The 24,128-nt window shown below is 41.6% G+C and overlaps 1 protein-coding gene across 3 annotated transcripts in view; it reads left to right on the forward strand.

Moving 5' to 3' along the window:
• Positions 1 to 24,128, forward strand: part of SCARA3 (scavenger receptor class A member 3) — a 271,642-nt gene that overhangs the window by 195,308 nt on the left and 52,206 nt on the right. For all 3 annotated transcript variants that reach the window (XM_069605622.1, XM_069605623.1, XM_069605624.1), the window contains exon 5: positions 21,740 to 22,783. In XM_069605622.1, coding sequence (XP_069461723.1) covers positions 21,740 to 22,783 — 1,044 coding nt within the window. The remainder of the gene's footprint in view (positions 1 to 21,739; positions 22,784 to 24,128) is intronic.

Raw genomic sequence — 24,128 nt, forward strand, 5'->3', positions numbered from 1 at the left:
TGATGGTAAGCAGTGCAGTGATCAGTATAGTCATGTGATGGTAAGGAGTGTAGTGATGGCGATCAGTATAGTCATGTGATGGTAAGCAGTGCAGTGATAGTGATCAGTATAGCCATGTGATGGTAAGGAGTGTAGTGATGGTGATCAGTATAGTCATGTGATGGTAAGCAGTGTAGTTATGGTGATCAGTATAGTCATGTGATGGTAAGGAGTGTAGTCATGGTGATCAGTATAGTCATGTGATGGTAAGGAGTGTAGTGATAGTGATCCATATAGTCATGTGATGGTAAGGAGTGTATTGATGGTGATCGGTATAGTGATGTGATGGTAAGGAGTGTATTGATGGTGATCGGTATAGTGCTGTGATGGTAAGGAGTGTAGACATGGTGATCAGTATAGTGATGTGATGGTAAGCAGTGCAGTGATAGTGATCAGTATAGTCATGTGATGGTAAGGAGTGCATTGATGGTGATCGGTATAGTGATGTGATGGTAAGGAGTGTATTGATGGTGATCGGTATAGTGATGTGATGGTAAGGAGTGTAGACATGGTGATCAGTATAGTGATGTGATGGTAAGCAGTGCAGTGATAGTGATCAGTATAGTCATGTGATGGTAAGGAGTGTATTGATGGTGATCGGTATAGTGATGTGATGGTAAGGAGTGTAGTCATGGTGATCAGTATAGTCATGTGATGGTAAGCAGTGCAGTGATAGTGATCAGTATAGTCATGTGATGGTAAGGAGTGTAGTGATGGCGATCAGTATAGTCATGTGATGGTAAGCAGTGCAGTGATAGTGATCAGTATAGTCATGTGATGGTAAGGAGTGTAGTGATGGTGATCAGTATAGTCATGTGATGGTAAGGAGTGTAGTGATGGTGATCAGTATAGTCATGTGATCGTAGTGAGTGTAGTCATGGTGATCAGTATAGTCATGTGATGGTAAGCAGTGTAGTGATAGTGATCAGTATAGTCATGTGATGGTAAGCAGTGTAGTGATAGTGGTCAGTATAGTCATGTGATGGTAAGGAGTGTATTGATGGTGATCAGTATAGTCATGTGATGGTAAGCAGTGCAGTGATAGTGATCAGTATAGTCATGTGATGGTAAGGAGTGTAGTGATGGCGATCAGTATAGTCATGTGATGGTAAGCAGTGTAGTTATGGTGATCAGTATAGTCATGTGATGGTAAGGAGTGTAGTCATGGTGATCAGTATAGTCATGTGATGGTAAGGAGTGTAGTGATAGTGATCCATATAGTCATGTGATGGTAAGGAGTGTATTGATGGTGATCGGTATAGTGATGTGATGGTAAGGAGTGTATTGATAGTGATCGGTATAGTGCTGTGATGGTAAGGAGTGTATTGATGGTGATCGGTATAGTGATGTGATGGTAAGGAGTGTAGACATGGTGATCAGTATAGTGATGTGATGGTAAGCAGTGCAGTGATAGTGATCAGTATAGTCATGTGATGGTAAGGAGTGTATTGATGGTGATCGGTATAGTGATGTGATGGTAAGGAGTGTAGTCATGGTGATCAGTATAGTCATGTGATGGTAAGCAGTGCAGTGATAGTGATCAGTATAGTCATGTGATGGTAAGGAGTGTAGTGATGGCGATCAGTATAGTCATGTGATGGTAAGCAGTGCAGTGATAGTGATCAGTATAGTCATGTGATGGTAAGGAGTGTAGTGATGGTGATCAGTATAGTCATGTGATGGTAAGGAGTGTAGTGATGGTGATCAGTATAGTCATGTGATCGTAATGAGTGTAGTCATGGTGATCAGTATAGTCATGTGATGGTAAGCAGTGTAGTGATAGTGATCAGTATAGTCATGTGATGGTAGCAGTGTAGTGATAGTGGTCAGTATAGTCATGTGATGGTAAGGAGTGTATTGATGGTGATCAGTATAGTCATGTGATGGTAAGCAGTGCAGTGATAGTGATCAGTATAGTCATGTGATGGTAAGGAGTGTAGTGATGGCGATCAGTATAGTCATGTGATGGTAAGCAGTGCAGTGATAGTGATCAGTATAGTCATGTGATGGTAAGGAGTGTAGTGATGGTGATCAGAATAGTCATGTGATGGTAAGGAGTGTAGTGATGGTGATCAGTATAGTCATGTGATGGTAATGAGTGTAGTCATGGTGATCAGTATAGTCATGTGATGGTAAGCAGTGTAGTGATAGTGATCAGTATAGTCATGTGATGGTAAGCAGTGTAGTGATAGTGATCAGTATAGTCATGTGATGGTAAGGAGTGTATTGATGGTGATCAGTATAGTCATGTGATGGTAAGCAGTGTAGTTATGGTGATCAGTATAGTCATGTGATGGTAAGGAGTGTAGTCATGGTGATCAGTATAGTCATGTGATGGTAAGGAGTGTAGTGATAGTGATCCATATAGTCATGTGATGGTAAGGAGTGTATTGATGGTGATCGGTATAGTGATGTGATGGTAAGGAGTGTAGACATGGTGATCAATATAGTGATGTGATGGTAAGCAGTGCAGTGATAGTGATCAGTATAGTCATGTGATGGTAAGGAGTGTATTGATGGTGATCGGTATAGTGATGTGATTGTAAGGAGTGTAGTCATGGTGATCAGTATAGTCATGTGATGGTAAGCAGTGCAGTGATAGTGATCAGTATAGTCATGTGATGGTAAGGAGTGTAGTGATGGCGATCAGTATAGTCATGTGATGGTAAGCAGTGCAGTGATAGTGATCAGTATAGTCATGTGATGGTAAGGAGTGTAGTGATGGTGATCAGTATAGTCATGTGATGGTAAGGAGTGTAGTGATGGTGATCAGTATAGTCATGTGATCGTAATGAGTGTAGTCATGGTGATCAGTATAGTCATGTGATGGTAAGCAGTGTAGTGATAGTGATCAGTATAGTCATGTGATGGTAGCAGTGTAGTGATAGTGGTCAGTATAGTCATGTGATGGTAAGGAGTGTATTGATGGTGATCAGTATAGTCATGTGATGGTAAGCAGTGCAGTGATAGTGATCAGTATAGTCATGTGATGGTAAGGAGTGTAGTGTTGGCGATCAGTATAGTCATGTGATGGTAAGCAGTGCAGTGATAGTGATCAGTATAGTCATGTGATGGTAAGGAGTGTAGTGATGGTGATCAGTATAGTCATGTGATGGTAAGGAGTGTAGTGATGGTGATCAGTATAGTCATGTGATGGTAATGAGTGTAGTCATGGTGATCAGTATAGTCATGTGATGGTAAGGAGTGTAGTGATAGTGATCAGTATAGTCATGTGATGGTAAGGAGTGTATTGATGGTGATCAGTATAGTCATGTGATGGTAAGCAGTGTAGTTATGGTGATCAGTATAGTCATGTGATGGTAAGGAGTGTAGTCATGGTGATCAGTATAGTCATGTGATGGTAAGGAGTGTAGTGATAGTGATCCATATAGTCATGTGATGGTAAGGAGTGTATTGATGGTGATCGGTATAGTGATGTGATGGTAAGGAGTGTATTGATGGTGATCGGTATAGTGCTGTGATGGTAAGGAGTGTATTGATGGTGATGGGTATAGTGATGTGATGGTAAGTAGTGTAGACATGGTGATCAGTATAGTGATGTGATGGTAAGCAGTGCAGTGATAGTGATCAGTATAGTCATGTGATGGTAAGGAGTGTATTGATGGTGATCGGTATAGTGATGTGATGGTAAGGAGTGTAGTCATGGTGATCAGTATAGTCATGTGATGGTAAGCAGTGCAGTGATAGTGATCAGTATAGTCATGTGATGGTAAGGAGTGTAGTGATGGCGATCAGTATAGTCATGTGATGGTAAGCAGTGCAGTGATAGTGATCAGTATAGTCATGTGATGGTAAGGAGTGTAGTGATGGTGATCAGTATAGTCATGTGATGGTAAGGAGTGTAGTGATGGTGATCAGTATAGTCATGTGATCGTAGTGAGTGTAGTCATGGTGATCAGTATAGTCATGTGATGGTAAGCAGTGTAGTGATAGTGATCAGTATAGTCATGTGATGGTAAGCAGTGTAGTAATAGTGGTCAGTATAGTCATGTGATGGTAAGGAGTGTATTGATGGTGATCAGTATAGTCATGTGATGGTAAGCAGTGCAGTGATAGTGATCAGTATAGTCATGTGATGGTAAGGAGTGTAGTGATGGCGATCAGTATAGTCATGTGATGGTAAGCAGTGCAGTGATAGTGATCAGTATAGTCATGTGATGGTAATGAGTGTATTGATGGTGATCGGTATAGTGATGTGATTGTAAGGAGTGTAGTCATGGTGATCAGTATAGTCATGTGATGGTAAGCAGTGCAGTGATAGTGATCAGTATAGTCATGTGATGGTAAGGAGTGTAGTGATGGCGATCAGTATAGTCATGTGATGGTAAGCAGTGCAGTGATAGTGATCAGTATAGTCATGTGATGGTAAGGAGTGTAGTGATGGTGATCAGTATAGTCATGTGATGGTAAGCAGTGTAGTTATGGTGATCAGTATAGTCATGTGATGGTAAGGAGTGTAGTCATGGTGATCAGTATAGTCATGTGATGGTAAGGAGTGTAGTGATAGTGATCCATATAGTCATGTGATGGTAAGGAGTGTATTGATGGTGATCGGTATAGTGATGTGATGGTAAGGAGTGTATTGATGGTGATCGGTATAGTGCTGTGATGGTAAGCAGTGCAGTGATAGTGATCAGTATAGTCATGTGATGGTAAGGAGTGTAGTGATGGTGATCAGTATAGTCATGTGATGGTAAGCAGTGTAGTTATGGTGATCAGTATAGTCATGTGATGGTAAGGAGTGTAGTCATGGTGATCAGTATAGTCATGTGATGGTAAGGAGTGTAGTGATAGTGATCCATATAGTCATGTGATGGTAAGGAGTGCATTGATGGTGATCGGTATAGTGATGTGATGGTAAGGAGTGTATTGATGGTGATCGGTATAGTGCTGTGATGGTAAGGAGTGTATTGATGGTGATCGGTATAGTGATGTGATGGTAAGGAGTGTAGACATGGTGATCAGTATAGTGATGTGATGGTAAGCAGTGCAGTGATAGTGATCAGTATAGTCATGTGATGGTAAGGAGTGTATTGATGGTGATCGGTATAGTGATGTGATGGTAAGGAGTGTAGTCATGGTGATCAGTATAGTCATGTGATGGTAAGCAGTGCAGTGATAGTGATCAGTATAGTCATGTGATGGTAAGGAGTGTAGTGATGGCGATCAGTATAGTTATGTGATGGTAAGCAGTGCAGTGATAGTGATCAGTAAAGTCATGTGATGGTAAGGAGTGTAGTGATGGTGATCAGTATAGTCATGTGATGGTAAGGAGTGTAGTGATGGTGATCAGTATAGTCATGTGATCGTAGTGAGTGTAGTCATGGTGATCAGTATAGTCATGTGATGGTAAGCAGTGTAGTGATAGTGATCAGTATAGTCATGTGATGGTAAGCAGTGTAGTGATAGTGGTCAGTATAGTCATGTGATGGTAAGGAGTGTATTGATGGTGATCAGTATAGTCATGTGATGGTAAGCAGTGCAGTGATAGTGATCAGTATAGTCATGTGATGGTAAGGAGTGTAGTGATGGCGATCAGTATAGTCATGTGATGGTAAGCAGTGCAGTGATAGTGATCAGTATAGTCATGTGATGGTAAGGAGTGTAGTGATGGTGATCAGTATAGTCATGTGATGGTAAGGAGTGTAGTGATGGCGATCAGTATAGTCATGTGATGGTAAGCAGTGCAGTGATAGTGATCAGTATAGTCATGTGATGGTAAGGAGTGTAGTGATGGTGATCAGTATAGTCATGTGATGGTAAGGAGTGTAGTGATGGTGATCAGTATAGTCATGTGATGGTAATGAGTGTAGTCATGGTGATCAGTATAGTCATGTGATGGTAAGCAGTGTAGTGATAGTGATCAGTATAGTCATGTGATGGTAAGCAGTGTAGTGATAGTGATCAGTATAGTCATGTGATGGTAAGGAGTGTATTGATGGTGATCAGTATAGTCATGTGATGGTAAGCAGTGTAGTTATGGTGATCAGTATAGTCATGTGATGGTAAGGAGTGTAGTCATGGTGATCAGTATAGTCATGTGATGGTAAGGAGTGTAGTGATAGGTATCCATATAGTCATGTGATGGTAAGGAGTGTATTGATGGTGATCGGTATAGTGATGTGATGGTAAGGAGTGTATTGACGGTGATCGGTATAGTGCTGTGATGGTAAGGAGTGTATTGATGGTGATCGGTATAGTGATGTGATGGTAAGGAGTGTAGACATGGTGATCAGTATAGTGATGTGATGGTAAGCAGTGCAGTGATAGTGATCAGTATAGTCATGTGATGGTAAGGAGTGTAGTCATGGTGGTCAGTATAGTCATGTGATGGTAAGCAGTGTAGTGATAGTGATCCATATAGTCATGTGATGGTAAGCAGTGCAGTGATAGTGATCAGTATAGTCATGTGATGGTAAGGAGTGTAGTGATGGCGATCAGTATAGTCATGTGATGGTAAGCAGTGCAGTGATAGTGATCAGTATAGTCATGTGATGGTAAGGAGTGTAGTGATGGTGATCAGTATAGTCATGTGATGGTAAGGAGTGTAGTGATGGTGATCAGTATAGTCATGTGATGGTAATGAGTGTAGTCATGGTGATCAGTATAGTCATGTGATGGTAAGCAGTGTAGTGATAGTGATCAGTATAGTCATGTGATGGTAAGCAGTGTAGTGATAGTGGTCAGTATAGTCATGTGATGGTAAGGAGTGTATTGATGGTGATCAGTATAGTCATGTGATGGTAAGCAGTGTAGTTATGGTGATCAGTATAGTCATGTGATGGTAAGGAGTGTATTGATGGTGATCAGTATAGTCATGTGATGGTAAAGAGTGTAGTCATGGTGATCAGTATAGTCGTGATGGTAAGGAGTGTATTGATGGTGATCAGTATAGTCATGTGATGGTAAGCAGTGTAGTGATAGTGATCAGTATAGTCATGTGATGGTAAGGAGTGTATTGATGGTGATCAGTATAGTCATGTGATGGTAAGGAGTGTATTGATGGTAAGGAGTGTATTGATGGTGATCAGTATAGTCATGTGATGGTAAGCAGTGTAGTGATAGTGATCAGTATAGTCATGTGATGATAAGCAGTGTAGTGATAGTGGTCAGTATAGTCATGTGATGGTAAGGAGTGTATTGATGGTGATCAGTATAGTCATGTGATGGTAAGCAGTGCAGTGATAGTGATCAGTATAGTCATGTGATGGTAAGGAGTGTAGTGATGGCGATCAGTATAGTCATGTGATGGTAAGCAGTGTAGTTATGGTGATCAGTATAGTCATGTGATGGTAAGGAGTGTAGTGATAGTGATCCATATAGTCATGTGATGGTAAGGAGTGTATTGATGGTGATCGGTATAGTGATGTGATGGTAAGGAGTGTATTGATGGTGATCGGTATAGTGCTGTGATGGTAAGGAGTGTATTGATGGTGATCGGTATAGTGATGTGATGGTAAGGAGTGTAGACATGGTGATCAGTATAGTGATGTGATGGTAAGCAGTGCAGTGATAGTGATCAGTATAGTCATGTGATGGTAAGGAGTGTATTGATGGTGATCGGTATAGTGATCTGATGGTAAGGAGTGTAGTCATGGTGATCAGTATAGTCATGTGATGGTAAGCAGTGCAGTGATAGTGATCAGTATAGTCATGTGATGGTAAGGAGTGTAGTGATGGCGATCAGTATAGTCATGTGATGGTAAGCAGTGCAGTGATAGTGATCAGTATAGTCATGTGATGGTAAGGAGTGTAGTGATGGTGATCAGTATAGTCATGTGATGGTAAGCAGTGCAGTGATAGTGATCAGTATAGTCATGTGATGGTAAGGAGTGTAGTGATGGCGATCAGTATAGTCATGTGATGGTAAGCAGTGCAGTGATAGTGATCAGTATAGTCATGTGATGGTAAGGAGTGTAGTGATGGTGATCAGTATAGTCATGTGATGGTAAGGAGTGTAGTGATGGTGATCAGTATAGTCATGTGATGGTAATGAGTGATCAGTATTCATGGTGATCAGTATAGTCATGTGATGGTAAGCAGTGTAGTGATAGTGATCAGTATAGTCATGTGATGGTAAGCAATGTAGTGATAGTGATCAGTATAGTCATGTGATGGTAAGGAGTGTATTGATGGTGATCAGTATAGTCGTGTGATGGTAAGCAGTGTAGTTATGGTGATCAGTATAGTCATGTGATGGTAAGGAGTGTAGTCACGGTGATCAGTATAGTCATGTGATCGTAAGGAGTGTAGTGATAGTGATCCATATAGTCATGTGATGGTAAGGAGTGTATTGATGGTGATCGGTATAGTGATGTGATGGTAAGGAGTGTAGACATGGTGATCAGTATAGTGATGTGATGGTAAGCAGTGCAGTGATAGTGATCAGTATAGTCATGTGATGGTAAGGAGTGTATTGATGGTGATCGGTATAGTGATGTGATTGTAAGGAGTGTAGTCATGTTAATCAGTATAGTCATGTGATGGTAAGCAGTGCAGTGATCAGTATAGTCATGTGATGGTAAGGAGTGTAGTGATGGCGATCAGTATAGTCATGTGATGGTAAGCAGTGCAGTGATAGTGATCAGTATAGTCATGTGATGGTAAGGAGTGTAGTGATGGTGATCAGTATAGTCATGTGATGGTAAGCAGTGTAGTTATGGTGATCAGTATAGTCATGTGATGGTAAGGAGTGTAGTCATGGTGATCAGTATAGTCATGTGATGGTAAGGAGTGTAGTGATAGTGATCCATATAGTCATGTGATGGTAAGGAGTGTATTGATGGTGATCGGTATAGTGATGTGATGGTAAGGAGTGTATTGATGGTGATCGGTATAGTGCTGTGATGGTAAGGAGTGTATTGATGGTGATCGGTATAGTGATGTGATGGTAAGGAGTGTAGACATGGTGATCAGTATAGTGATGTGATGGTAAGCAGTGCAGTGATAGTGATCAGTATAGTCATGTGATGGTAAGGAGTGTATTGATGGTGATCGGTATAGTGATGTGATGGTAAGGAGTGTAGTCATGGTGATCAGTATAGTCATGTGATGGTAAGCAGTGCAGTGATAGTGATCAGTATAGTCATGTGATGGTAAGGAGTGTAGTGATGGCGATCAGTATAGTCATGTGATGGTAAGCAGTGCAGTGATAGTGATCAGTATAGTCATGTCATGGTAAGGAGTGTAGTGATGGTGATCAGTATAGTCATGTGATGGTAAGGAGTGTAGTGATGGTGATCAGTATAGTCATGTGATCGTAATGAGTGTAGTCATGGTGATCAGCATAGTCATGTGATGGTAAGGAGTGTAGTGATGGTGATCAGTATAGTCATGTGATCGTAGTGAGTGTAGTCATGGTGATCAGTATAGTCATGTGATGGTAAGCAGTGTAGTGATAGTGATCAGTATAGTCATGTGATGGTAAGCAGTGTAGTGATAGTGGTCAGTATAGTCATGTGATGGTAAGGAGTGTATTGATGGTGATCAGTATAGTCATGTGATGGTAAGCAGTGCAGTGATAGTGATCAGTATAGTCATGTGATGGTAAGGAGTGTAGAGATGGCGATCAGTATAGTCATGTGATGGTAAGCAGTGTAGTTATGGTGATCAGTATAGTCATGTGATGGTAAGGAGTGTAGTCATGGTGATCAGTATAGTCATGTGATGGTAAGGAGTGTAGTGATAGTGATCCATATAGTCATGTGATGGTAAGGAGTGTATTTATGGTGATCGGTATAGTGATGTGATGGTAAGGAGTGTATTGATGGTGATCGGTATAGTGCTGTGATGGTAAGGAGTGTATTGATAGTGATCGGTATAGTGATGTGATGGTAAGGAGTGTAGACATGGTGATCAGTATAGTGATGTGATGGTAAGCAGTGCAGTGATAGTGATCAGTATAGTCATGTGATGGTAAGGAGTGTATTGATGGTGATCGGTATAGTGATGTGATGGTAAGGAGTGTAGTCATGGTGATCAGTATAGTCATGTGATGGTAAGCAGTGCAGTGATAGTGATCAGTATAGTCATGTGATGGTAAGGAGTGTAGTGATGGCGATCAGTATAGTCATGTGATGGTAAGCAGTGCAGTGATAGTGATCAGTATAGTCATGTCATGGTAAGGAGTGTAGTGATGGTGATCAGTATAGTCATGTGATGGTAAGGAGTGTAGTGATGGTGATCAGTATAGTCATGTGATCGTAATGAGTGTAGTCATGGTGATCAGTATAGTCATGTGATGGTAAGCAGTGTAGTGATAGTGATCAGTATAGTCATGTGATGGTAGCAGTGTAGTGATAGTGGTCAGTATAGTCATGTGATGGTAAGGAGTGTATTGATGGTGATCAGTATAGTCATGTGATGGTAAGCAGTGCGGTGATAGTGATCAGTATAGTCATGTGATGGTAAGGAGTGTAGTGATGGCGATCAGTATAGTCATGTGATGGTAAGCAGTGCAGTGATAGTGATCAGTATAGTCATGTGATGGTAAGGAGTGTAGTGATGGTGATCAGTATAGTCATGTGATGGTAAGGAGTGTAGTGATGGTGATCAGTATAGTCATGTGATGGTAATGAGTGTAGTCATGGTGATCAGTATAGTCATGTGATGGTAAGCAGTGTAGTGATAGTGATCAGTATAGTCATGTGATGGTAAGCAGTGTAGTGATAGTGATCAGTATAGTCATGTGATGGTAAGGAGTGTATTGATGGTGATCAGTATAGTCATGTGATGGTAAGCAGTGTAGTTATGGTGATCAGTATAGTCATGTGATGGTAAGGAGTGTAGTCATGGTGATCAGTATAGTCATGTGATGGTAAGGAGTGTAGTGATAGTGATCCATATAGTCATGTGATGGTAAGGAGTGTATTGATGGTGATCGGTATAGTGATGTGATGGTAAGGAGTGTAGACATGGTGATCAGTATAGTGAAGTGATGGTAAGCAGTGCAGTGATAGTGATCAGTATAGTCATGTGATGGTAAGGAGTGTATTGATGGTGATCGGTATAGTGATGTGATTGTAAGGAGTGTAGTCATGGTGATCAGTATAGTCATGTGATGGTAAGCAGTGCAGTGATAGTGATCAGTATAGTCATGTGATGGTAAGGAGTGTAGTGATGGCGATCAGTATAGTCATGTGATGGTAAGCAGTGCAGTGATAGTGATCAGTATAGTCATGTGATGGTAAGGAGTGTAGTGATGGTGATCAGTATAGTCATGTGATGGTAAGCAGTGTAGTTATGGTGATCAGTATAGTCATGTGATGGTAAGGAGTGTAGTCATGGTGATCAGTATAGTCATGTGATGGTAAGGAGTGTAGTGATAGTGATCCATATAGTCATGTGATGGTAAGGAGTGTATTGATGGTGATCGGTATAGTGATGTGATGGTAAGGAGTGTATTGATGGTGATCGGTATAGTGCTGTGATGGTAAGGAGTGTATTGATGGTGATGGGTATAGTGATGTGATGGTAAGTAGTATAGACATGGTGATCAGTATAGTGATGTGATGGTAAGCAGTGCAGTGATAGTGATCAGTATAGTGATGTGATGGTAAGGAGTGTATTGATGGTGATCGGTATAGTGATGTGATGGTAAGGAGTGTAGTCATGGTGATAAGTATAGTCATGTGATGGTAAGCAGTGCAGTGATAGTGATCAGTATAGTCATGTGATGGTAAGGAGTGTAGTGATGGCGATCAGTATAGTCATGTGATGGTAAGCAGTGCAGTGATAGTGATCAGTATAGTCATGTGATGGTAAGGAGTGTAGTGATGGTGATCAGTATAGTCATGTGATGGTAAGGAATGTAGTGATGGTGATCAGTATAGTCATGTGATCGTAGTGAGTGTAGTCATGGTGATCAGTATAGTCATGTGATGGTAAGCAGTGTAGTGATAGTGATCAGTATAGTCATGTGATGGTAAGCAGTGTAGTGATAGTGGTCAGTATAGTCATGTGATGGTAAGGAGTGTATTGATGGTGATCAGTATAGTCATGTGATGGTAAGCAGTGCAGTGATAGTGATCAGTATAGTCATGTGATGGTAAGGAGTGTAGTGATGGCGATCAGTATAGTCATGTGATGGTAAGCAGTGCAGTGATAGTGATCAGTATAGTCATGTGATGGTAAGGAGTGTATTGATGGTGATCGGTATAGTGATGTGATTGTAAGGAGTGTAGTCATGGTGATCAGTATAGTCATGTGATGGTAAGCAGTGCAGTGATAGTGATCAGTATAGTCATGTGATGGTAAGGAGTGTAGTGATGGCGATCAGTATAGTCATGTGATGGTAAGCAGTGCAGTGATAGTGATCAGTATAGTCATGTGATGGTAAGGAGTGTAGTGATGGTGATCAGTATAGTCATGTGATGGTAAGGAGTGTATTGATGGTGATCGGTATAGTGATGTGATGGTAAGGAGTGTATTGATGGTGATCGGTATAGTGCTGTGATGGTAAGCAGTGCAGTGATAGTGATCAGTATAGTCATGTGATGGTAAGGAGTGTAGTGATGGTGATCAGTATAGTCATGTGATGGTAAGCAGTGTAGTTATGGTGATCAGTATAGTCATGTGATGGTAAGGAGTGTAGTCATGGTGATCAGTATAGTCATGTGATGGTAAGGAGTGTAGTGATGGTGATCAGTATAGTCATGTGATGGTAAGGAGTGTATTGATGGTGATCGGTATAGTGATGTGATGGTAAGGAGTGTATTGATGGTGATCGGTATAGTGCTGTGATGGTAAGCAGTGCAGTGATAGTGATCAGTATAGTCATGTGATGATAAGGAGTGCATTGATGGTGATCGGTATAGTGATGTGATGGTAAGGAGTGTATTGATGGTGATTGGTATAGTGCTGTGATGGTAAGGAGTGTATTGATGGTGATCGGTATAGTGATGTGATGGTAAGGAGTGTAGACATGGTGATCAGTATAGTGATGTGATGGTAAGCAGTGCAGTGATAGTGATCAGTATAGTCATGTGATGGTAAGGAGTGTATTGATGGTGATCGGTATAGTGATGTGATGGTAAGGAGTGTAGTCATGGTGATCAGTATAGTCATGTGATGGTAAGCAGTGCAGTGATAGTGATCAGTATAGTCATGTGATGGTAAGGAGTGTAGTGATGGCGATCAGTATAGTCATGTGATGGTAAGCAGTGCAGTGATAGTGATCAGTATAGTCATGTGATGGTAAGGAGTGTAGTGATGGTGATCAGTATAGTCATGTGATGGTAAGAAGTGTAGTGATGGTGATCAGTATAGTCATGTGATCGTAGTGAGTGTAGTCATGGTGATCAGTATAGTCATGTGATGGTAAGCAGTGTAGTGATAGTGATCAGTATAGTCATGTGATGGTAAGCAGTGTAGTGATAGTGGTCAGTATAGTCATGTGATGGTAAGGAGTGTATTGATGGTGATCAGTATAGTCATGTGATGGTAAGCAGTGCAGTGATAGTGATCAGTATAGTAATGTGATGGTAAGGAGTGTAGTGATGGCGATCAGTATAGTCATGTGATGGTAAGCAGTGCAGTGATAGTGATCAGTATAGTCATGTGATGGTAAGGAGTGTAGTGATGGTGATCAGTATAGTCATGTGATGGTAAGGAGTGTAGTGATGGCGATCCGTATAGTCATGTGATGGTAAGCAGTGCAGTGATAGTGATCAGTATAGTCATGTGATGGTAAGGAGTGTAGTGATGGTGATCAGTATAGTCATGTGATGGTAAGGAGTGTAGTGATGGTGATCAGTATAGTCATGTGATGGTAATGAGTGTAGTCATGGTGATCAGTATAGTCATGTGATGGTAAGCAGTGTAGTGATAGTGATCAGTATAGTCATGTGATGGTAAGCAGTGTAGTGATAGTGATCAGTATAGTCATGTGATGGTAAGGAGTGTATTGATGGTGATCAGTATAGTCATGTGATGGTAAGCAGTGTAGTTATGGTGATCAGTATAGTCATGTGATGGTAAGGAGTGTAGTCATGGTGATCAGTATAGTCATGTGTTGGTAAGGAGTGTAGTGATAGTGATCCATATAGTCATGTGATGGTAAGGAGTGTATTGATGGTGATCGGTATAGTGATGTGATGGTAAGGAGTGTATTGATGGTGATCGGTATAGTGCTGTGATGGTAAGGAGTGTATTGATGGTGATCGGTATAGTGATGTGATGGTAAGGAGTGTAGACATGGTGATCAGTATAGTGATGTGATGGTAAGCAGTGCAGTGATAGTGATCAGTATAGTCATGTGATGGTAAGGAGTGTAGTCATGGTGGTCAGTATAGTCATGTGATGGTAAGCAGTGTAGTGATAGTGATCCATATAGTCATGTGATGGTAAGCAGTGCAGTGATAGTGATCAGTATAGTCATGTGATGGTAAGGAGTGTAGTGATGGCGATCAGTATAGTCATGTGATGGTAAGCAGTGCAGTGATAGTGATCAGTATAGTCATGTGATGGTAAGGAGTGTAGTGATGGTGATCAGTATAGTCATGTGATGGTAAGGAGTGTAGTGATGGTGATCAGTATAGTCATGTGATGGTAATGAGTGTAGTCATGGTGATCAGTATAGTCATGTGATGGTAAGCAGTGTAGTGATAGTGATCAGTATAGTCATGTGATGGTAAGCAGTGTAGTGATAGTGGTCAGTATAGTCATGTGATGGTAAGGAGTGTATTGATGGTGATCAGTATAGTCATGTGATGGTAAGCAGTGTAGTTATGGTGATCAGTATAGTCATGTGATGGTAAGGAGTGTATTGATGGTGATCAGTATAGTCATGTGATGGTAAAGAGTGTAGTCATGGTGATCAGTATAGTCGTGATGGTAAGGAGTGTATTGATGGTGATCAGTATAGTCATGTGATGGTAAGCAGTGTAGTGATAGTGATCAGTATAGTCATGTGATGGTAAGGAGTGTATTGATGGTGATCAGTATAGTCATGTGATGGTAAGGAGTGTATTGATGGTAAGGAGTGTATTGATGGTGATCAGTATAGTCATGTGATGGTAAGCAGTGTAGTGATAGTGATCAGTATAGTCATCTGACGGTAAGGAGTGTATTGATGGTGATCAGTATAGTCATGTGATGGTAAGGAGTGTATTGATGGTGATCAGTATAGTCATGTGATGGTAAGGAGTGTATTGATGGTAAGGAGTGTATTGATGGTGATCAGTATAGTCATGTGATGGTAAGCAGTGTAGTGATAGTGATCAGTATAGTCATCTGACGGTAAGGAGTGCATTGATGGTGATCAGTATAGTCATGTGATGGTAAGCAGTGTAGTGATAGTGATCAGTATAGTCATCTGACGGTAAGGAGTGTATTGATGGTGATCAGTATAGTCATGTGATGGTAAGCAGTGTAGTGATAGTGATCAGTATAGCTATGTGATGGTAAGCAATGTAGTGATAGTGATCAGTATAGTCATGTGATGGTAAGCAGTGTAGTGATGGTGATCAGTATAGTCATGTGATGGTAAAGAGTGTAGTCATGGTGATCAGTATAGTCATGTGATGGTAAGGAGTGTATTGATGGTGATCAGTATAGTCATGTGATGGTAAGCAGTGTAGTTATAGTGATCAGTATAGTCATGTGATGGTAAGGAGTGTATTGATGGTGATCAGTATAGTCATGTGATGGTAAGGAGTGTAGTCATGGTGATCAGTATAGTCATGTGATGGTAAGGAGTGTATTGATGGTAAGGAGTGTATTTATGGTGATCAGTATAGTCATGTGATGGTAAGCAGTGTAGTGATCAGTATAGTCATGTGATGGTAAGGAGTGTAGTGATGGTGGTCAGTATAGTCATGTGATGGTAAGGAGTGTAGTGATGGTGATCAGTATAGTCATGTGATGGTAAAGAGTGTAGTCATGGTGATCAGTATAGTCATGTGATGGTAAGCAGTGTAGTGATCAGTATAGTCATGTGATGGTAAGAAGTGTAGTCATGGTGGTCAGTATAGTCATGTGATGGTAAGCAGTGCAGTGATAGTGATCAGTATAGTCATGTGATGGTAAGGAGTGTAGTGATGGCGATCAGTATAGTCATGTGATGGTAAGCAGTGCAGTGATAGTGATCAGTATAGTCATGTGATGGTAAGGAGTGTAGTGATGGTGATCAGTATAGTCATGTGATGGTAAGGAGTGTATTGATGGTGATCGGTATAGTGATGTGATGGTAAGGAGTGTATTGATGGTGATCGGTATAGTGCTGTGATGGTAAGCAGTGCAGTGATAGTGATCAGTATAGTCATGTGATGGTAAGGAGTGTAGTGATGGTGATCAGTATAGTCATGTGATGGTAAGCAGTGTAGTTATGGTGATCAGTATAGTCATGTGATGGTAAGGAGTGTAGTCATGGTGATCAGTATAGTCATGTGATGGTAAGGAGTGTAGTCATGGTGATCAGTATAGTCATGTGATGGTAAAGAGTGTAGTCATGGTGATCAGTATAGTCATGTGATGGTAAGCAGTGTAGTGATCAGTATAGTCATGTGATGGTAAGCAGTGTAGTCATGGTGGTCAGTATAGTCATGTGATGGTAAGCAGTGCAGTGATAGTGATCAGTATAGTCATGTGATGGTAAGGAGTGTAGTGATGGTGATCAGTATAGTCATGTGATGGTAAAGAGTGTAGTCATGGTGATCAGTATAGTCATGTGATGGTAAGCAGTGTAGTGATCAGTATAGTCATGTGATGGTAAGCAGTGTAGTCATGGTGGTCAGTATAGTCATGTGATGGTAAGCAGTGCAGTAATAGTGATCAGTATAGTCATGTGATGGTAAGGAGTGTAGTGATGGTGATCAGTATAGTCATGTGATGGTAAGCAGTGTAGTTATGGTGATCAGTATAGTCATGTGATGGTAAGGAGTGTAGTCATGGTGATCAGTATAGTCATGTGATGGTAAGGAGTGTAGTCATGGTGATCAGTATAGTCATGTGATGGTAAAGAGTGTAGTCATGGTGATCAGTATAGTCATGTGATGGTAAGCAGTGTAGTGATCAGTATAGTCATGTGATGGTAAGCAGTGTAGTCATGGTGGTCAGTATAGTCATGTGATGGTAAGCAGTGCAGTGATAGTGATCAGTATAGTCATGTGATGGTAAGGAGTGTAGTGATGGTGATCAGTATAGTCATGTGATGGTAAGAAGTGTAGTCATGGTGGTCAGTATAGTCATGTGATGGTAAGCAGTGCAGTGATAGTGATCAGTATAGTCATGTGATGGTAAGGAGTGTAGTGATGGTGATCAGTATAGTCATGTGATGGTAAGCAGTGCAGTGATAGTGATCAGTATAGTCATGTGATGGTAAGGAGTGTAGTGATGGTGATCAGTATAGTCATGTGATGGTAAGAAGTGTAGTCATGGTGGTCAGTATAGTCATGTGATGGTAAGCAGTGCAGTGATGGTGATCAGTATAGTCATGTGATGGTAAAGAGTGTAGTCATGGTGATCAGTATAGTCATGTGATGGTAAGCAGTGATAGTGATCAGTATAGTCATGTGATGGTAAGGAGTGTAGTGATGGTGATCAGTATAGTCATGTGATGGTAAGCAGTGTAGTGATAGTGATCAGTATAGTCATGTGATGGTAAGGAGTGTAGTGATGGTGATCAGTATAGTCATGTGATGGTAAGCAGTGTAGTTATGGTGATCAGTATAGTCATGTGATGGTAAGGAGTGTAGTCATGGTGATCAGTATAGTCATGTGATGGTAAGGAGTGTAGTCATGGTGATCAGTATAGTCATGTGATGGTAAAGAGTGTAGTCATGGTGATCAGTATAGTCATGTGATGGTAAGCAGTGTAGTGATCAGTATAGTCATGTGATGGTAAGCAGTGTAGTCATGGTGGTCAGTATAGTCATGTGATGGTAAGCAGTGCAGTGATAGTGATCAGTATAGTCATGTGATGGTAAGGAGTGTAGTGATGGTGATCAGTATAGTCATGTGATGGTAAGAAGTGTAGTCATGGTGGTCAGTATAGTCATGTGATGGTAAGCAGTGCAGTGATAGTGATCAGTATAGTCATGTGATGGTAAGGAGTGTAGTGATGGTGATCAGTATAGTCATGTGATGGTAAGGAGTGTATTGATGGTGATCAGTATAGTCATGTGATGGTAAGCAGTGCAGTGATAGTGATCAGTATAGTCATGTGATGGTAAGGAGTGTAGTGATGGTGATCAGTATAGTCATGTGATGGTAAGAAGTGTAGTCATGGTGGTCAGTATAGTCATGTGATGGTAAGGAGTGTATTGATGGTGGTCATTATAGTCATGTGATGGTAAGCAGTGCAGTGATAGTGATCAGTATAGTCATGTGATGGTAAGGAGTGTAGTGATGGTGATCAGTATAGTCATGTGATGGTAAGCAGTGCAGTGATAGTGATCAGTATAGTCATGTGATGGTAAGGAGTGTAGTGATGGTGATCAGTATAGTCATGTGATGGTAAGCAGTGCAGTGATAGTGATCAGTATAGTCATGTGATGGTAAGGAGTGTAGTGATGGTGATCAGTATAGTCATGTGATGGTAAGAAGTGTAGTCATGGTGATCAGTATAGTCATGTGATGGTAAGGAGTGTAGTGATGGTGATCAGTATAGTCATGTGATGGTAAGAAGTGTAGTCATGGTGATCAGTATAGTCATGTGATGGTAAGAAGTGTAGTCATGGTGATCAGTATAGTCATGTGATGGTAAGGAGTGCAGTGATAGTGATCAGTATAGTCATGTGATGGTAAGGAGTGTATTGATGGTGGTCAGTATAGTCATGTGATGGTAAGCAGTGCAGTGATAGTGATCAGTATAGTCATGTGATGGTAAGGAGTGTAGTGATGGTGATCAGTATAGTCATGTGATGGTAAGAAGTGTAGTCATGGTGATCAGTATAGTCATGTGATGGTAAGGAGTGTATTGATGGTGGTCAGTATAGTCATGTGATGGTAAGCAGTGCAGTGATAGTGGTCAGTATAGTCATGTGATGGTAAGGAGTGTAGTGATGGTGATCAGTATAGTCATGTGATGGTAAGCAGTGCAGTGATAGTGATCAGTATAGTCATGTGATGGTAAGGAGTGTAGTGATGGTGATCAGTATAGTCATGTGATGGTAAGAAGTGTAGTCATGGTGGTCAGTATAGTCATGTGATGGTAAGGAGTGTATTGATGGTGGTCAGTATAGTCATGTGATGGTAAGAAGTGCAGTGATAGTGATCAGTATAGTCATGTGATGGTAAGGAGTGTAGTGATGGTGATCAGTATAGTCATGTGATGGTAAGCAGTGTAGTGATAGTGATCAGTATAGTCATGTGATGGTAAGGAGTGTATTGATGGTGGTCAGTATAGTCATGTGATGGTAAGCAGTGCAGTCATGGTGATCAGTATAGTCATGTGATGGTAAGCAGTGTAGTGATAGTGATCAGTATAGTCATGTGATGGTAAGGAGTGTAGTCATGGTGGTCAGTATAGTCATGTGATGGTAAGGAGTGTATTGATGGTGGTCAGTATAGTCATGTGATGGTCATCAGTGCAGTCATGGTGATCAGTATAGTCATGTGATGGTAAGCAGTGTAGTGATAGTGATCAGTATAGTCATGTGATGGTAAGGAGTGTAGTCATGGTGGTCAGTATAGTCATGTGATGGTAAGGAGTGTATTGATGGTGGTCAGTATAGTCATGTGATGGTAAGCAGTGCAGTGTACTAGTTTGTATCCTTGGTGTGCAAGGGTCCAGATTGATTGGTGACATGATTGGCATTACATTTCATGATGGAAGTACAGCTTGAGATGGTGGGCTGTAATGGGTGTGCTATGTCCTCGTCTTTGCCTCTGACCTACTTGCTGTGGTGTGTGGATCAGGAACATGCATCTCTGGCGGCCATCTTGGGCTGTGACCCACACTACCTATGGTCAGTAAAAACAACGACCAAACTCTGTCAAGCCATTATCTGAATGTAGTTACTTTCAGACACTCAGTCACCTGCATCCAGTCGATGTATTATTACATTTTTAAAATAAATTCTATGACCAGAATTACAATTTAGCGGGCGATAGTGCAGACATCTGAAATTAATTCAGTTACATGTCTTTATACCAAAGTAATTTATAAAGAATGAACATACATCGACTATTTTAAAATGAACATTTGTATAGAGAATGCACTTTTTTTGTTGTGGGGGGGGGGGGACATTTCCGACCCCTAAAAACACACACCCAACCGTTTCCCAAAAATAGTTAACCCTCTATGCCACCCCTAAATGCATTCTCTATAAACATTTTCAGTAAAAAATATTCGAGATATGTTCACTTCTTTATAAACTATTCGATATAAAGACTGCATACCCAGCAGTATTACTGGACAGGAGCACATTTACAGTAGCCACGGTTCTTATGCCAATAAACAGGTTGGGGTCAGGGTGAGGGGAGGAGAGCTCCTAAATCTACACCCATGAGTTGGTTCACGTGTTCGAGGTTAAGAATGATTGGCAGAGATTGAATCTGTAGACTTTCTGAACACACTTCTGGATGCGCTGAAATAAAGACAAGGCATCAAGCATGCGCTTGTCCAGTATGGCCGCCTCCAAGCCAACACAAGGGCGTGGACTGATAAGGATGTAACAGAAGCACAAAAGGTAGTGCCCACCCTGACCTGGCACTTAAAACTCTCTGATGAAGGTCCAGAGTTGCCTTTGCCAGAATCCCTAAGGTTCCTATGTGCAAAAGAAGTCACTAACTCTCTGCCACGGTATACAGTCTGTATAACGAACATTTGAATGCACATATAAGGACATTTTTATAACGAAAATAAAAGCTAAAAATGTATGCGGGGGTGGGTAAGGGGTTAAATCTTGTGGGCAAACAGTTGGGGTGGGTTTTTAGGGGTGGGAAACAGAGGTTTGGGGGTAACCCCTTAAAAAAATAATAAAAAATAAAAGAAATCTGATATGTTTTGTCGTTATAAAATCTTCGTTAATGTGCATTCATGATACAATTATTCGTTATAAAGACATGTAACCCTCTGCCACGTTCCCAGCTATTCCCAAACATTCCTGCATAGAGACATATCATAGCAGTGCTGCCATGCTCCGATCCACACGAACAGAGCCCGTGCTCGTATTCATAGCACCCTAGTAAAGCGTCATTTCGGCATATCCTTATCATGCATTCGAACCATATTTGCTGTTTGTTTGTCCACTGTGGGCGTATTTGTCTCTCACATCTTGCCGGCGTCCTATGTGGTTGCATAGTCTTGCCTTGTTCTAGAACCGACTGTGTACAAAACTTTCCAGGCTGACCTACAGCAGTAAATGTTAACTCTGGAATTTGACTTCGACCACAATACACTTTCTAGACAGACATGTGAACCCTTATGCTGACATATAATTGTGCAGTTGTTTGAGGGAGTGTGGGGGGGGGGGGGTTCCCTCTTGACAGCAGAGTGGGGGCTTTGGGACTGCTGTGAAAATGAATCTGGGAAGTCATGGGGGTTCTTGACCTGAAAGAGGTATTTGAGAAAAGCTTGAGGAAGGAGATCTTGGAGAAAACCTGGTCTTAAAGATATGGTTTCTTTTAGCTGTGTTTAGTGTTTGAAGCACGTGCATCAGAGATCCTTTTGCTGAGCCAAAGATTCAAATAATGAGTTGCAATGGAACTAACAGCTACTTTTCAATTGGTATTTTAGATCCAAACTCTGTGGGTAACTGCTCATTCTGCCACGATGCCAGCCATTTGGGAGTGGAAATCAGAAAACTCCAGGGAGAATTAGAAGAAATCCAGAAAATGCTTCTGGACCAGGAGGTGCTGCTTAGTAAAACTGTGCAGGACAACGAGCTCCTCACCTCCACCGCCAGCAAAATCAACAGCGAAATAGACGGCAACTCCTTTTCCATCCAGCTGCTCAACCAAACTTTGGGCCTCTTCTTGGAGAAGGTAAAGAACTGGCAGACGACCACCGCTGAACTGGACAACTCCATGAAAGAGGTGATTCAAGAGCGGTATGACATGAAAGCTGCCGTGCAGCAGTTCAACTTTACCGTGGGTCAGACATCGGACTGGATCCACCTCATCCAGAGGAAGACAAACGAGGAGACCCTGATCTTGCAAAAAATTGTGACTGACTGGCAGAACTACACCAGGATCTTTGGTGGGCTGCGGGCCACGTCAGCCAAAACCAGTGAAACATTCAAGAACATCCAGAACACTGTGAGTACCACCACCCAGAGGATCAGCCAGAACGCTGAGGCTGTGCATGACCTGGTGCTGCAGGGTATGGGCCTCCAGCTGCAGCTGGATAACATCTCCTCCTTCCTGGATGACCATGAGGAGAATATGCAGGATCTCCAGTACCACGCAAAGTACACGCAGAATCGCACCGTCGAACGCTTCGATGGGTTGGAGGGCCGCATGATATCTCACGAAATTGAAATCAGCACCATCTTCACGAATATCAACGCAACAGACAACCATGTTCACAGCATGCTGAAGTACCTGGACGAGGTCCGACTCTCTTGCACCCTTGGGTTCAACACACACACCGAGGAGCTGTACTACCTGAACAAGACCATGAGCCTGATGCAGAGCTCGACTGACCTGCTGAGGGAGCGGTTCAGTCTCCTCAATGCTCGGCTGGACTTTGACATAAGGAACTTATCTATGATCATGGAGGAAATGAAGTTAGTGGATGTAAAACATGGGCAGATCATCCAAAATGTCACAATCGTAAAAGGTAAAGTAGCATGTTCCCTCTCTTCTGAAATGTCTGTCATCCTTACGTTGTATTTGTAGTCACACCATTGATTCATTTTGCATTTGCAAGTCTCATAGAATATCGGCTTCTTTGGGTTTTAAATTGCGAATCGATAAATGAACTAAGCTAGTATTTCTTGAGCGCCTTCAGTTTTTGTTACTCAAAAGTATGAAACTGGCCAGGGCAAACCTGTTTAAACAAACTTGTTGGTCTCCGCAAATCATTGGATGGAATTGAGAAGATTTGTGAAGACCCCCAAACCATCAGGACTGCCAAAATCTAAGCTCCTGGTCACCAAATCTTCAGGGGAAATTGGGGATATGGGATGTGATTCCTTGCAAGGGTGGAGGCTTGCAGGAGTGCTGCTTCAAAACACTAGGGATACAGACATTAAGCAGTACAGAACCAGATGTGTGTGTGTGTGTGTGGGGGGGGGGGTGTATATATCAATAACTAAGAATGATTAAAGTTGATCTGATCATTTCAGGGAGGCTGTGCAGCAGTGGCCAGACCCTTTGCATACATTAGTGTGAGGAGCACGCTCTCAACACTACTGTTTGCTAGACGGCCAGCATCCACGTGGATGCTTCGAGTCCATTTCACAAGGACAGCACTTGAAAGAGACCAGTCATTGTGTACAGGGCTCGAAATGCAAGTGCGACAGTAGCAATCCTTAGCCGGCTCTTCCAGATACAAAACATGAATGACATGGGCATGGATGGCCCGGGCACATATTGTTCACCCCTCTGCACCCGTAGTAATCAATGTCTTTGTTTTCTGGAAATGTTGAAGTCCATCCCATTTGAGAATACAAAATGCACTTTAAAATGCACTAAACAGCCCACCCCCATGGATTTGTGCAAATGAGCAAACAGGTTGAAAGGGGGCATTTGAAAGTGTCCATCTACAATGCACACATTCCATGCACTTAGTGATTTGGTGCATCTTTTTTTGGTAACCGATGTCTTTTTCTGTCCAATTGTGGCACATCGCTATCCAGACAACCTAACAAGGGCACCCTTTAACTGCAAATATGTTGCTGTTAAGGGGCTGACATGTTTATCTCAAAGCAGTTTTGTGAAAGGTATAGAGCGTATTGTAGCTGAAAAAAAGCCCCCGCTGTAATAAAATGTCTTAACCAAGTATGCCTTCAACAACTTGGTTAATAAGCAGTGTCTTCCTTGAACTATTTGAACCTTCATAAATCACCAATGTTCATTTAATGGCACACACTGTGTGCCACTTTTTAAAGATACAGTTCTGATCACGCACGGCCAGCAGTTGAAACAAGGTTCTTGTTCTCTTCAAGCACATAATAGTGGCA

The sequence above is a fragment of the Ambystoma mexicanum genome, chromosome 4p, assembly GCF_040938575.1.
Source record: "Ambystoma mexicanum isolate Mex_15411 chromosome 4p, UKY_AmexF1_1, whole genome shotgun sequence".
NCBI classification, from domain to species: Eukaryota; Metazoa; Chordata; class Amphibia; order Caudata; family Ambystomatidae; genus Ambystoma; species Ambystoma mexicanum.